The sequence below is a fragment of the Molossus molossus genome, unplaced genomic scaffold, assembly GCF_014108415.1.
Source record: "Molossus molossus isolate mMolMol1 unplaced genomic scaffold, mMolMol1.p scaffold_m16_p_8, whole genome shotgun sequence".
Lineage (NCBI taxonomy): Eukaryota > Metazoa > Chordata > Mammalia > Chiroptera > Molossidae > Molossus > Molossus molossus.
Window position 1 is genome coordinate 67,602,934 of NW_023425402.1, and position 15,303 is coordinate 67,618,236.

General features: G+C 35.5%; 1 protein-coding gene across 2 annotated transcripts in view; it reads left to right on the forward strand.

Moving 5' to 3' along the window:
- CDC40 (cell division cycle 40) overlaps positions 1–15,303 on the forward strand; it is a 48,754-nt gene that overhangs the window by 17,835 nt on the left and 15,616 nt on the right. For both annotated transcript variants that reach the window (XM_036248952.1, XM_036248953.1), the window contains 6 exons: positions 6,284–6,364; positions 8,429–8,568; positions 9,676–9,772; positions 11,108–11,247; positions 12,076–12,150; positions 14,502–14,547. In XM_036248952.1, coding sequence (XP_036104845.1) covers positions 6,284–6,364; positions 8,429–8,568; positions 9,676–9,772; positions 11,108–11,247; positions 12,076–12,150; positions 14,502–14,547 — 579 coding nt within the window. The remainder of the gene's footprint in view (positions 1–6,283; positions 6,365–8,428; positions 8,569–9,675; positions 9,773–11,107; positions 11,248–12,075; positions 12,151–14,501; positions 14,548–15,303) is intronic.

Genomic DNA, 15,303 nt, shown 5'->3' on the forward strand with positions numbered 1-15,303 from the left:
TTTTGAGAGTTCCACAAATCATAGCTTCCAGTCACATGTGTCAGATTTGTCCATATTTGGTGTTGCCTTTCCTTTCTCTTCCTAATCCACATGTGTAGTTTGATAGGCACACCGATTACCTTCTGCTTTAAAGAGCTTTTTAATAGAGATGGGTGAACAAAGTAAAAGAGAACATTTATGCCTGTTGTAGCAGCTTCTTTATAAATTAATTACTAGTGCTAATGTTTCTGTCTCAAAAAAGTAATTGAAAAAGAAAATTCTGAATTTTTTATAATAGATTTAATACTCATATTTAATTAATTTTTAACATGGATTTTTTTGAAAGAGAGAGAGAAAAACATTGATTTGTTTTTCCACTTATTTGTGCATTGATTAGTTGATTCTTTTTTTTTTTTTTTTTTTTTAACGTGCCCCTAGCGGGAACCGAACCTGGGACTCTCTGGTCTGCAGGCCGATGCTCCAACCGCTGTGCCAAACCGGCCGGCCTGGGCTGTTTGGTTGATTCTTGTATGTGCCCTGACCCGGGATCGAACCCACACCCTTGGCGCATCAGAACAATGCTCCAACTAACTGAGCTACCTGGCTAGGGCTAATAATCACATTTTAGATATCAACAATATTGTCTCTTTTTAAAAAAGTTATCTTTGCAATTAGAATTTTAATAATTCCTTTTATTTCTTATGGTAGATTTTTTTTTTTTTAAGTTCTAAACAAATTTTTCTGTCCTACCTACCATTAACTTCCATTATTATAAGACAGGACCAAAAAAAGGTAAGAAACAATATTATCTTTCTGTACTGAAAATTTTGTATCTCACTTTTTTTTTAATCTTCACCCAAGGACATTTTTGCATTTATCCTCAGATAGAGTAGGGGGAAGAGAGAGAGAGAGAAACATGATGTGAGAAAGACACATCAAGTGGTTGCTATCCACAGGACCCCAACTGGGATGGGAACAAACTGTAACCGAGGTCCATGCCCTTAGCAGGAACTGAACCCGGGACTCTCTGGTCTGCAGGCCAACGCTCTAACCACTGTTAAAACCGTCCAGGGCACATCTCACTGTTTTATTCAATATTTTATTATAAGAATTTTCAGTGTTAACTTTATAATCTCAGTGCTTATCAGTTTTAAGAGCTATGTAATCACATTGTTTGTATTATAATTTATATTATAGTTTAATATTAGAAAGTAACTTTTTTAATATTTAGTGATGCAAACAGATTCACTCTAAATTAGTTTAGAAGTTTAGTACAAAGTGTCTTAATTATCACAATATATTCTTAGAAACTAGCTGTAAAAAGATTGTTATTTATTAGATCATACTTCAGCATGGTGAGGTTATAATTGACTTAACTGTGTGCCAAAAGTCACAATGATGACTGTATTCCTCTAAAGTCACCTGGAAGACTTCAGTGGCACTTCCAGTTCAATAAAGTGGGTATAAATGCATTGTATCCATTGCTGCTATAACGGACCCATGTAAGTATATATGCAGCGCACTAAAATCAACTCTCTTCTACTTTAGCCTATAATAAAACAGAGTTAAAGACTTTGCTTATTTTCTTAGCCTTTATAGGGGCCTTAAGGCAATAATTTAAATAGCTGAAGTCTCCTTTAAAACAAAACAGGGGTCCAGCCAGTATGGCTCAGTGGTTGAGTGTTGACCCATGCACCAAGAGGTCACCAGTTCAATTCCTGGTCAGGACACATGCCCAGGTTGTGGGCCAAATCCCCAGTGGGGGGCATGCAGGAGGCGGCCATTCGATGTTCTCTCTCATCGATGTTTCTCTCTCTCTCCCTCTCATTTTATCTCTCTGTAAAGTTAATAAAGGAAAAAAAAATTTTTTTTTCAAAAACAGGGAAGAAAGTCCAATTAAGCTTAAACTGATACCTACTTTCTTCCTTAAATTATCCTATAGAAAAGAGTAATCATTTAAAATTATTCAGTTGGCTTTAGACCTGGGTTCAGAAATAGCTTACTTTTCTTTTTAATACCTGGTGTTTTTTGCCTTTCCCATTAGGAGGGAGTGGGCTAGGACACAGGTTGAAGTATTTAGTGAGTTTAAGACAAAAAATAAATGTAGCTATCCTATATATTAGGCAGACTAGAATAAAGGGAGTGTCCAGTTGCAAAACAAAGAAAATTATCATTTGTCTCCCTTATGATAATCTTAGTTCTGAGAGCAGTTTGTTTGACCTTAATAAACTAGTTAATCTCCGGTTTAGTAGTCTCCTTATTTTTACTCCTAAGTATTAAGCAAATATAGCTTCTATTGATTTGTTGTTGTTGTTAATCCTCACCCAAAGATATATTTCCATTGGTTTTGTTTTTTTAATCCTCACCCAAGGATACTTTTCTATTTATCATCAGATTGAGTGGGGCGGGGGCGGGGAGAAAGAGAGACAGACAGACATTGATGAAAGAGAGACAAATCGACTGCCGCCCACACTACCCACCAGGGTCTGGGATGAACCCCAACCGAGGCATGTGCCCTTGACTGGAATTGAACCCGTGACTCATTGGTCCACAGGCCAACGCTCCATCCACTGAGCAAACCAGCCAGGGCTCCATTGGTTTTTAAATAGAAGGGATGGGGGGGAAGGAAGGGAGAGAGAGAGAGAGAGAGAGAAACATTGTGACAGAGACACATTGATTGCCTCCCGCGCACAACCCTGAGGATCAGACCTGCAACCCAGGTAGGTACCTTGACTGGAATTTGAACTCGTAACCCTTCAGTCCAAGGGCCAGTGCTCTAATCTCTGAGCCAAACCAGCCAAGACAGCTTCTATTGATTTAAAAGTAATATAATTTTCTCACAGAAGGTTCTTGTCCAGCTTCAAGTCGTGATTCCTTGCAGAGAGTGAAAGAGTTTTCTCTCCATCTTATATATGGAATGTAAGGCTGTGACCTTCTCTCATTTGCAAAGTACCAAAGAACAAACCTTCTATCTTGTGTTGATATTCCCTACGAGACATAACGGAGAGAGCACATGAATTTAGTTTTACCCAAGTCTTAAATTTATCACTCTATAACTCTGCTGGAGTATAGAACAAACATTGACCCTACTTTTTCCCCCATTTTTAAGTAGTTGTAGCAATGTTATAATCTAAGTGTATTGTTTCTGGAAGATTTACATTGTGCAATACATTTAATTTATTGTAGAACCCACCTAGAGAGTCCTTATGGGTGAAGATAATCTCATTTTCTGTATCATCCCATTTACTTGTTCTACAGTTTTGCTTTTGGCTCCCATTTATCCTGACTTTTCAGTCTCTCAATGGTTTATCCGATTCTTTTGTTCTGTTTCCTCCCTTCTTGGGTTCCTGGCCTACTCCCTTGCTGGTCTTACAGGTGGGTTCTTCTCAGTGAGATTTCTTCCCTTTGTTCTATGTTCACCCAGAATTTTCTCTCCTCCAGTCTATGGACGTGGAGAATAGAATTTAAACACCTTTAGTTTCACCATTGTTACTAGCAACCTAGTTTAGTTTTGTTTGTTTTTCAGTCATCACCCAAGGACATTTTTCTGCTTATCTTCATATAGAGAGAGGAAGAGAGAGAGAGAAACATCAAAGTGAGAGGGACACATCGACTGGTTGCCTCCCTTAGGACCCCGACCAGGGCCAGGGACCGAACAACCAAGATATGTGCCCTTGACTGCAATCAAACGAGAGACTCATTGGTCCTCAGGCCAACACTCTAACCACTGAGCCAAACCAGCCAGGGCACTAGTAACTTAGTTTTAACTTCAATATTAAAAACTTTATTAACCCTTTTAAATGATTTTTTAAAATATTCTACTGAATAAAGGTATCATTTATATAAAAATTTCTTATATCATTTAGATTTCAAGTTGGTTCTAGTTTTCACTGTTAAAAGTGTGGTAATGTATATATTTAATTGCAGTAAAATGCTTTTTTAAATGTGATGGTGAATATCTTTGTGCATAAAACTCTGACTTTTGCCCATTATTTTCTAAAAAGAGTTCTCAGAAGTAGGTCTAAGAATATAAATGTTTTTAAAGCTTTTGTTATATATTGTCAAATTGCTTTCCAAAAGAATTCTCCCACCTTAAACTCCCACCACCATGTACAAAAGTCCCATTTCTCCTTACCCTATGATTGTTTTTCCTTTGTTTATTTGATAAACAAAATATTATATCTCTTTGTTAAATTTTTATTCTTTTGGGCTACTAGTAAGATGGACGGCTTTTCCATATATAGGCATACCTCATTTTATTGCGCTTTGCTTTATTGCTCTTCACAGATGTTTCGGTTTTTACAAATTAAAGACAATATCCTCCACAAGCAAAAAGATTATGACTCGTTTTATTGCAATACTCCTTTATTGTGGTGTCTGGAACTGAACCCGCAATATCTTTGAGGTATGCCTGTATTTGTGACCATTCTTTTGCAAATTGTTTATAGTCTCTTCTCATTGACCTATTCTGATATTAGTGTTAATAACCCTAAGATAAGTAATAAAATTAATAACCATTTTAAACAAGGCTAAATGAAAAAAATAGCCATTAACTCTATTAAAAATACAAAATAGAAAATAAGCTTCAGAAAGATAGATGAGAATATTTCAGAAATAAGATGCAAATATATTCATTTATTTGAGACATCGGATAGTAGAAAACAAATTAGACTGAAATTCTGTAGTGTTAGAATTATAGCTTGCTCTGTCACTAACTGACTTCTAATAGAACATATAACTAAATATTTAACTTCTGTTATTTATAAAGGAAAAATGCTATTATCCCTTAATTATCTGGGGTGGTAGGTAGTAGTGGTAATGGTGAGAGTAACAGTAAGATTTTACCACAGGGTGGAAAAGGAGGAGAGCATAAGTTCCTTTTCTCAGAAACAAGACTGTGGCCAGATGAGTTGGGGATTGGTGCTTACACACTAACACAGAAAGGGCCAGGGATCACCCTTCCCTCTCCTATTTCATCCCTCTAAACACATAACACAATACTGTTTATGTGGACATAAATTTCCTTCAAGACAGAATTACATTCCAAATATGTTTTTATGATCGAGATGGGGATTTTTTAACTTAGAGTATGTTGTTTAAATTTTATATAAGCCTTATCTAGTCTCATTTTTTTTAAATACATCATTTACAGAACACTTCTGTATATCAATAAGATGAAAGATAAAAAAGCTCATGGGATTTGAACCTGTGATTTCACAGATTCTATTCCGAAACTGCTTTCCTGCCATCAAGCTCTCTCCTCTGGCTAAGAACATATTTTAAATACTGAAAAAAATGAGCTAATAACCAGGTGGTTGGTTCTATACTAAGTATATCACCAGGGTGAGTTGGGCACTTACACCCTTAGCTTGTTTGAAAAGTATGATTGATAACAAATCCTTTTCTGTGTCCCAAAAGATGTTAAGTATATTCACTAAGATGTGCCCTAAAAATATATATATTACTACTAGTATGTATTCCATGATTGTTCACATGGGCTGTAAGCCATAGACTGGTTAATCATGTAGCTCTGTTTTGTGAATATGCTAGATTATTATTAAAGCTGATCTTACCAAACATTATACCAGCAGCCCCCCACTTGGAAAAAAAAACTGATTTGAGTTGTTAGAGACTTTTTTCCTTAAGTTCCTTAAGCCACTGAAGACCACATTTATATGTAGCCACATACTCTGTCTCTAGTTGAAGGAATGTATTCATATGCTAGTTGATATTCTTATTTCTCTTACCGAGGAAATATAAATAATGAGTTATGAAGTAGAAATATGTTATTTTAAAACTGGGAAGACAGATTGTCTTTACTGAGAATGGGATTTCAAAATAATAGCTAGATTTTATATAATTCTTCTTACCCTTTTTTAAAATTATTTGATGGTTTATATAATTTGATAAGCTAAGCCATGTATTATCTGTTACCAAAAAGAAAAAGAATTTCTAAGCTTCTGAATGTATGATGTATGTATATTTTTAAGCTTTTCCAAAATTTAGAGACTAGAGTGGGATATTTTGGTCAGAAAGCATCTTAATAATAATATAACATCAGTGTACTGGCTTCATCCCATAAAATACTTCTTATTCTGCTAAAATCATATATGATCCAGCCTGAGATTGGGGTTAATTGTTCTGAATAAAAACATAGCTCAGGAAAAAAGGATTAGTCCCAAGTTAAAGAGCATATTTTCAACATCTGGGGAAGAAAATGTGAAGTGAGTATATTTGTATAGAATTAAAATGAATTGTGAATGGCAAAAAATGGAATCAGTAATTTGTACTTTTTTCCTTTCAGGTTATGCATTGGACCCTTCATTAGATAATCAAGTGACTACTAAGTATATTGGTTCAGTAGAAGAAGCTGAAAAAAATCAAGGTAATTTATTTGAAATTATATACACCTATAATCAAACTGGCAGGTTGATTTTAGACAATAGGAATAAAACTAGTATTTTATTTAGCTCTTGACTTTTTTTAAAAAAATCATTTTTCTTTTTATTGAGTTTAGAGGGAGAGGGGGTGAGAGAGAGAGAGAGAGACATCGAGGAGAGAGAACATCGATTGGCTGCCTCCTGCATGCCCCCTACTGGGGATTGGGCCCACAACCTGGGCATGTGCCCTGACCAGGAATTGAACTGGTGACCTCTTGGTGCATGGGTCAACGCTCAACCACTGAACCATACTGGCTGGGCTGGCTCTTGATTTTTTAAAACTGTGATGATAATAATATTGCAGTTTAGAACTGTTACAGTTTTAGAGCTTGCTTTTGCCACTTACTAGGTATGCAGCCTTGTAGAGAAGATAGTTGTGCCTATTTTGGGGAGTTGTTATGAGTACTTGGTACATAGCCAACCTCATAGAAATTATTCAGTAAATTATAATTAATGTATAGCTGATTTTAGCAGTTTATTTCTTTCTTTTTTTTTTTTTTTTTTTAATCCTCACCCAAGGACATTTTTCCATTTTTTGTTCAGATAGAGTGGGGAGGGAGAGGGAGAAACATTGACATGAAAGGGACACATCGAGTGGTTGCCACCTGCTCGACCCAACCAGGGCCGGGGACAAATTGCAACCGAGGTACGTGCCCTTAGCGGGAACCGAACCCAGGTCTCTGGACTGCAGGCTGACGCTCTAACCTAACCACTGAGCTTATCCGGCCAGGGCAGCAGTTTATTTCTCAACACTAATGTCAAGCTACATTTTATCGGAGCAGAAAAAATTTCATTGTTCATGTCTGTGGAGATTGCCTTTGAAGGGTTGCTTTGAATGTTGAGTTTTTCATGTTTGTACTTCATTTTGTGTTGGTTGTAATAAGGCAAAGTGTCATGATGCTAATTTGAATAAAGTTTATGGCCCATTGGAATCTTTTCCATAATATGCTCATTCAATCAAAATGTGCTATTTGTACAAGGACACTTAGTAGCTATAGACCCTATGTGATCAAGTTGTCCTCAGTGTATAAGCTAGATTATTGTTAAAATAGAATTTTATGTTCAGCCAGTGTGACTCAGTTTTTTGAGCACCACCCCATGTACCAAGAGGTCGCCGGTTCAATACCTGGTCAGGTTTCAGGCTCAAGCCCTAGTAGGGGGCATGCAGGAGGCAGCCCATCGATGATTCTCTTATTGATGTTTCTGAATCTCTCTGCCTCTCCCTTCCTTTCCCTATAAAATTAATAAAAACATATTTTTTTAAAAATAGAATGTTAACAAGCTTCTGTTATAACACACAGCCTACAGGAAACTGATTTGAATTAATATGGGTAAGATATTTTCTTTAAGTTGGACCTCTACAAGCCACATACTTGTGTAGATTCTCCATTAACAGTTAAATTGTGATTATGACTCCCATAAACCCTTTTCCCCAATTTAACTACACACAGTCTTTTCCCTTTTACTGTTCAGATTTATGATATTAAAGGTCAAGTTTGGATTGAAATCTTTTAGGAGAAACACCAGATTCTTGTGTAACTTTGTTTAATTTATGTTGTTGCATTATAAGTAAACAAAAATAAGTTATTAATTACTTAATGTAATTTAATCTAATTAACTTTTCTAATAAGTTTTGGTTCTTGCTTTCAAAGGTAGTTTTAGTACTACTTAGCAATACTAAATTGCTGAGTTTCTTTCAAAAGTAAAATCCACTGATACAGGTCTATGATTCATTAAAAGTATTGTGTACTAGTATAGAATGACACAGCTGGTCTTTCTTTACATATATTAGAATTTGAAAAATAATACAGTGGTAGAATATTTCTTTGCCCAGAACATTGAATTTCTTTTTTGCATAACATGACTAAGTATATCTGACATATTTATATAGATTTTATTTTGTGTTTTTTAATGGATTTTTGGTCACACGAACAAGAAGTAAAATTATACCTGTTGCTGTTTCTTTAGAAAAATATATATTTGTGATGTCCTTTTTTTTTTAAATGTAGGTTTAACTGTGTTTGAAACTGGTCAGAAGAAAATAGAAAAGAGGAAAAAGTTCAAAGAAAATGATGCATCTAATATTGATGGTTTCTTGGGACCGTGGGCAAAATATGTGGATGAAAAAGATGTAGCCAAACCTTCAGAAGTAAGCTTTGATATTTTTTATTGTCAGTTCAGATGTATGCTATATTGTTATGAAGGATACCTATATTAATAAACTAGAGATTTCCTTAGAGAACCAAATGACTCATCAAAATTTCTCTGCCTTGGTTAATTGAGATAATACAGTAAGATTTCTTTGTTTTTCTTTAGACTATTTTAATTTATATTTTTTCTTTCATACTTTTTATTATAATTCAATATTGAACAATTTTTAATAAAAATCACTTTGATAATGCCATGATAGCTACTCTTCTGATACCACAGATTCAGGTGGTAACTAAAGAATCAACCTTTCTCTGATTTTAGAATTGATGTGAGTTTATTCATTTATTTAAAATTTTTAACAAATATCTAGATTGTTGTGTATTTTCTTCTTAAATTTTTCTATGAAGTAAAGCTCTGGACCCGTACCATGTTTCTTGCTACCTCCCGATTTCACTGTCTCTGTGAGTCAGTCATGTTCTGGGTCTGAGGGATAAGCAGTGGACAAGATCAGGAAAATCCTATGTTCATGAAGTTTATATTCTAACTGTATCTCACATCCAGCAACATGCATGTTATTATATTGAGATTATATCTTAATGATGGACATAGGCTGTTATTGATTTTAAGCATCATCTGTGGACTTCTTTGTTATTATAGATGATTTCCTACTATCCCACCTTCATTCCACTGCTTCTTCCACAAAAGTTGTGTCACAAATTTATTGTCATTGCGTATATTCTTATGACTATGTATAAGCTGTTTACTGAAGAACAACACTGTACTAAAATTCAGCTTCCTGTCTGGTACTAGATTTTCTAATTGCCTTGTCCTTTCACTTGCATAATTAGCATAATATGTTAAACTTATTTTTAGGTGTTTCAGAAGAATGGGCTTTGTATAAAATGAATTTAAAATTACTAACTAGTACTCATTATATGTTTAATATCACTCCATAATCTGTTGAAGAGTTGAGATTGTTATCCTGGCATATTTGAAGCTATTGATTTAGCAAAAAGTGGACCTCATTATAAAGAATTTATAACCTCTTTAGGCATGATAGGGTTCTAGAACATCTGTTTTAAAGTTCACTCTTTACTTTCCTTAGGAAGAACAAAAAGAATTAGATGAAATTACAGCAAAGAGACAGAAAAAAGGCAAACTGGAAGAAGAGAAACCTGGGGAGGAAAAGACAATCTTACATGGTACTATATTTATGCTTCTTCACTGTTATGATCAATTTGCAAATATTTACTCTGTTCTTTGTTCATGTAATATCCATTGCCCTTATTAATCAGCTGCTACAATTCATTATATTAAGAATTATATTGGACAGTTTGTATCCCCCCAAAATTATAATAAACTTTTTTATGTTCAAGTAGATGAGAGGAAATGGCATGATTAATGATAGCCACAGATAATTTTTTTTAGTGCTAATGAATTTTTTTAAATTTTAAGTAAGAAATCTTAATGGTCCACATGTGCTTTCCCAAGATAAAGTTGACTTTTTGATGTGTCAGTAGTGTCCCAGTCATTTTAACCTTTTGTTTTTAGCATGAGTCAAATATGCTCCAAGTCCACTCACAGTTACTAAATTATACTTTAAAAGAACAAACTTTGTTTTCATGTGAACAGATTGGAGATTAAGACTCTCATACTCATTTTGAATTGTAGGAGGAAATGCATATACACCAAAATAAATTATGAATATTCCAGAATGTACCTTGTTAATTAATAATTAGTTATATTTTGAAAATCATGTAGTGGTTATCTGATGCTGTAAAGAATAATTCAGTATGGATAGTATTGATTATCCTAATGTTATAGCACATATCAATATTTAGGTTAGATGACACCATATTTGGTTTCTCAAGCTCCAGTTTTTATCTCCATTGAGTCCACTTAGTGATGTGGTATTGCAGCCATTATAACAGTAACAGCCAACATTTATTTAGTACTTACTCTGTGCCAGGCATGCTACTAAATGCTTTATATATACACTATGTCATTTAATTCCCACAAGTGACTTTATGTAAAATCTGTGTTGAAAGTAGAAAAGAGAAGGAACATGGAACCTAGACAGGCATAAGAGAGGAAAGTAGGAGAAAGGAATAGCTCATATTTTAGTTTTCTTTTAACTTCCGTCTTATCCTGTTTTGCTTCTGATTCTTTGCCAGTGACTCACAGGCCCAAGTATTATTTTTTCTTGCCTCACTGTAATCATACTGCAGTGAAGTCATTTTTATGTATACTAAAATAAAATCTATAACTGAGTAAAAGAAGTATAGATCTTATTTAGAGGTCTAATATTCTCTGGGTATTTAGGAATTCCAAAATACTACCATTAATTATATATAATAGCAATAATTTTAGGCAGCTAAATTTTAGCTAGTCTTGGTCTTAACATCAGAGTGTTATTACCTAAACCTTAATGTTGAATAATATATTAATGAATAAATGGCTGTTATCATTTTAAAGATACAGATTTTATGGCTATGGCTTGTATTTGTTCATTGCTTTCCTTTGATTTCTTGTTTCAGTTAAAGAAATGTATGACTATCAAGGCAGGTCCTATCTTCACATACCTCAGGATGTTGGTGTTAATCTGCGGTCATCTGTGCCACCTGAGAAGTGTTATCTTCCCAAAAAACAAATTCATGTGTGGTCCGGACACACAAAGGTAAGCAAATTGGTTGTTTTTGTTTGTTATAATATACAGTAGTGAAGACAACATTAAGTTTCAGCTATTGATGTGGAACACTCACTATTTCTGATAAAGATGTAGGGAAATCAGGATAGAGCAGGGAAGTCATATTGAAGCGAAACCTAATTTAGGCTTTGGAGGTACCCACACGTATCAGTCACAAGTGATGATTCATTCTTCAAGGTCTTCTGAATTGGCCATGACATGAGAATTTGTGATTTTCATGTCCTATCCCCTTTTGGTAGCCCTGGCCTTTCCCTCCCAAGTTCCTGCTATAACTTGCTTCCTCTCAGGCCCCAAGTCAGTGAGTAATGGGCTTATACTAGCACCAAAGCCTCAGTACTTTTGCTTTAGCTCTTGAGGTTATCAGTCTTCAAAGAAGATTAGATGTTCCCTGGTTTATAAGTTATGATAATATTTAGTGAAGAGACAGGGTACTTGAAAACTTTCGATGTTGATAATCTTTGTCATCTGTGCTATTCCAAGTAGCAATTTACAGCTCTTGGCAAAGAGCAAAGGGACCGAGTGAAAGAAGGGAGAGGAGTGGGGCATTAGCTATTTGATTGACTAAGAATTTCCTTGGATGCGGAAGTCAATATTAAAGGTTAAAAAACAAATCTTTAGAAGTTTTGTGTCAATAAGGGCTGCTATTGGAATACTAATGAAGATTATTCTGGGGCATAGTTTTTGGAATGAAGAAAAATAGTAAGTTAGGTTGCTTAAAAATATACTGTCCTTTCCTTGTGTTTAATTTTAGCTGCTTTTAAAATGCTTCTGATTGATAACTGTAATACCTTTTTACAGGGCGTCAGTGCCGTCAGATTATTTCCCCTCTCTGGCCATTTATTGCTGTCTTGTTCCATGGACTGTAAAATTAAGGTGAGTTTTCAGTAGGAGTACTGCAAAGCTAGTGCTTTGGTTAAATTTGTTTGGTGACCTATAAATAAATTTGGGGTTGTTAGATGATTAGAGGCTAATTATTTCCTCCTAGGCCTGTGAATGAAGCAGTTTATGAACTGCTTCCAAACATGTTGATTCAGATATGGCTCTGTGGTCCAGTTGGCTAGGCTCTTTGTAAGCTTAGATAACTGATTAGAATGTAATCAGTCACTCTGGCTTTAGACACGTAAATGTTTAATTATTAACAATGCATTTATATATAAGTTTTTGTATATGTGACTAAGTCCATTTGTTCTTCAGAACTTAATGAGGTAGAGAGGACACAGGATAGAAATCCTGTTTCTAGAGAGTAAATAAAATAATTCATCCTATTTCTTATAAATGCTAGTAAACACCAAGTAGCAAGAATGCTCCTAGAGTCTTTTCCCACTTTTTATAGTCTTGGAAAGCTGCTTCACCTCTAGGCCATGTTCGGCTGTAGAGTGTGTGGCAGGAAAAACAGTCACCAGTGCCTGTCAGCTTAAGTGTGGAAGAGCCTTTTTAAAAATCGTAATACCAACCCTATAGTGCTCTTGGGGCTTGGAAAGTTTTTGTGTTTTTGTGGGATTTTTTTTTTTAATTTATATTAATTGATTTGAGAGAGAGGGGAAAGGAAGGGGGGAGAGAGAGAGAAAAAAATATCGATTTGTTGTTCCACTTATTTATACATTCATTGGTTGCTTCTTGTATGTGCCCTTATCGGAGATCAAACCCGCAACCTTGGCATGTGGGGCAACATTCACATCAACTGAGCTACCCTGCCAGGGCTGGGTTCTTCGAAAGTTGAATCATTAAAATTATATTCTTTGTAAATATCAATTTATGGATATTAACAATATCCAAAGAGGCAAATTTTTTTTTCTGAATGAGAGCAACCATGTAGGCATTTGTCTGTACTTTAATAGCCTAAAATAACAGGCCAGCCCTGGCCGGTTTTGCTCAGTGGTTAGAGCAACGGCTCTCAGACCAATGAGTCGCGGGTTCGATTCCAGTCAAGGCCACGTACTGCAGTTGCGGTTCATCCCCAACCCTGGTCAGGGTCATGCCAGAGGGCAACCAGTTGATGTGTCCCTCTCACATCAATGTTTCTTTCTCTTTTCCGCTGTCTCCTTCCCTCCCACTCTATCCGAAGATAAATAGAAAAATATCCTTGGGTGAGGATTAAAAAATAATAATAACAGGCTAACAGTTTGGAGTAAAAAACCTTATTTCCTTTTAATTCATAAAAAACTATGGTAATTGAGATTAAGGTTTTCTCGACCAATTAAAAAAAGCATAGAAAACAATTTACATCACTTCTATAAACATTAATTAGGTACCTGTTATGTGCAAGGGGCAGAAAATAAAAAATTATTAAGGTACTGTCTCTGCCATTAGGATGAACATTTCATTATGATTTTAATGATCATTATAGAGTCAGACACAAAGAGGGAGCATACCTCAGTAGGAGGGTAACTAGGAAAGGGAGGTTGGGAGTAGGGTGTAGAATATGTCTGAGAAGAGTGAATAGAATGAATCAGCATGGTGTGTACTGAAAACTACAGTTTCCTGGTTGTTGGAGCCTAAAATCTGAGAGACAGAGAATGACTACTGCAGTCATAAGCAAAGGACCAGGTCCTGGGGGCCTCCCCTGTATGCTGTGGGAACTAAGCCTTGATCCTATTGGCGCTCAGTGGCCAGGAAATGCTTTCTGTTTTAGAGGACTAGCATTGCTGTTGAGAATCAGATTTAAGGCAGGCAAAAATAAAGGTACTTTTGAAGCTGTTGTATTAATTCACTTTAGATGTGATGAGAAACATGAGCCTGTTACATTTTAGTCTGGATCATCATTTTCATAATACAGCTTCTGTGATACTTGTTACTTCAGAAAAGTTTTTTTTTTTTAATCTTTCAATACCAAAATGTTATAAACATGACAGTTTTAATAACATTTAATTCTTTTAAAAATAGTTAAGGATATTACATAAGTAGAAACTTTTTTCTCATATTAAACACAGAAAAGCTCAAGAAGAAAACAAAAATCACCTGTATTAGCTCTGTCTGAGTTATGGTGATATTTCGATGTATCTTTCAGGATCTGATTTCAACGTTTTCTTTTAAAATGTTTGTGTGAGTGAGAGTGAGTCCATGAGTACAAATAGTGCAGCACAGACTAGAAGCGCCAGTGCCTATACACACACAGATAGGCACACACATAACCAGCATATGGCTGTTGTTACTGATTGAAAGTTACCATTTTATCAAAGTCTGGTATTGAATTTAACATATATTTGTGTTGTTTTTTCCCTTAGCTTTGGGAGGTTTATGGAGACAGGCGCTGTCTACGAACATTTATTGGTAATACTTCTTTTCGAAAACCCTGATAATAATTCTGTTTGGAAAGACTTTTTAAACTTTTTATCATCATTTACCAGAATTTTACTGCACTAATATGAATGAAAATCTTCATAGACTTGAGCTGAGTCTTGAGGAGGGAGCAAGTCTCCTCACATAGACAAAGAAGGGGAACTAGGAAGAGCGAGCATCAGAAGCACAAGTGGTATGAGAAAGCATGCTGCTTTGGGGGAACCACGTGTATTTCACAATTGCCAGGGTATGGGGGTTTGGTGAGATAAGCGGCAGAAGGGGGGGCAGAGTATAGAGGGCCGTGTGTACCATGAATAAGGAGTTTAGACTATCCTGAGGGCTTTGGGAAGCCAGACATTAAACATCTCTTGCAAGGAAACAATATACTCAGGTTTGATACAAAGATCACAGTGGCAATGTAGAGGATGCTGTCATGGAGCAGGCCTGGAGGCAGGGAAATGAATTACAAGGTTATTTCATTAGTCTAGATTAGAGATGGTGAGAGCCTGAACTAAAGCAGCAGAGAGAGCGGAAATAATTAATCAAGAGTTAAAATCAATGGGACTTAGTAACTGAGTGTGAGTGATAAGAGTAAGGCAGGAATCTAGGATGACTCCCAGGTGACACCAGAATGAATGCTGGTGTCATTCACCAAGAGGGAACAGAAGAGGATGCTAGGGTTTCGGACTCATTGAATTTGAGCTGCCCTTGGGGTTTTGAGGTGAAAATGTCTATTAAGCAATTAGA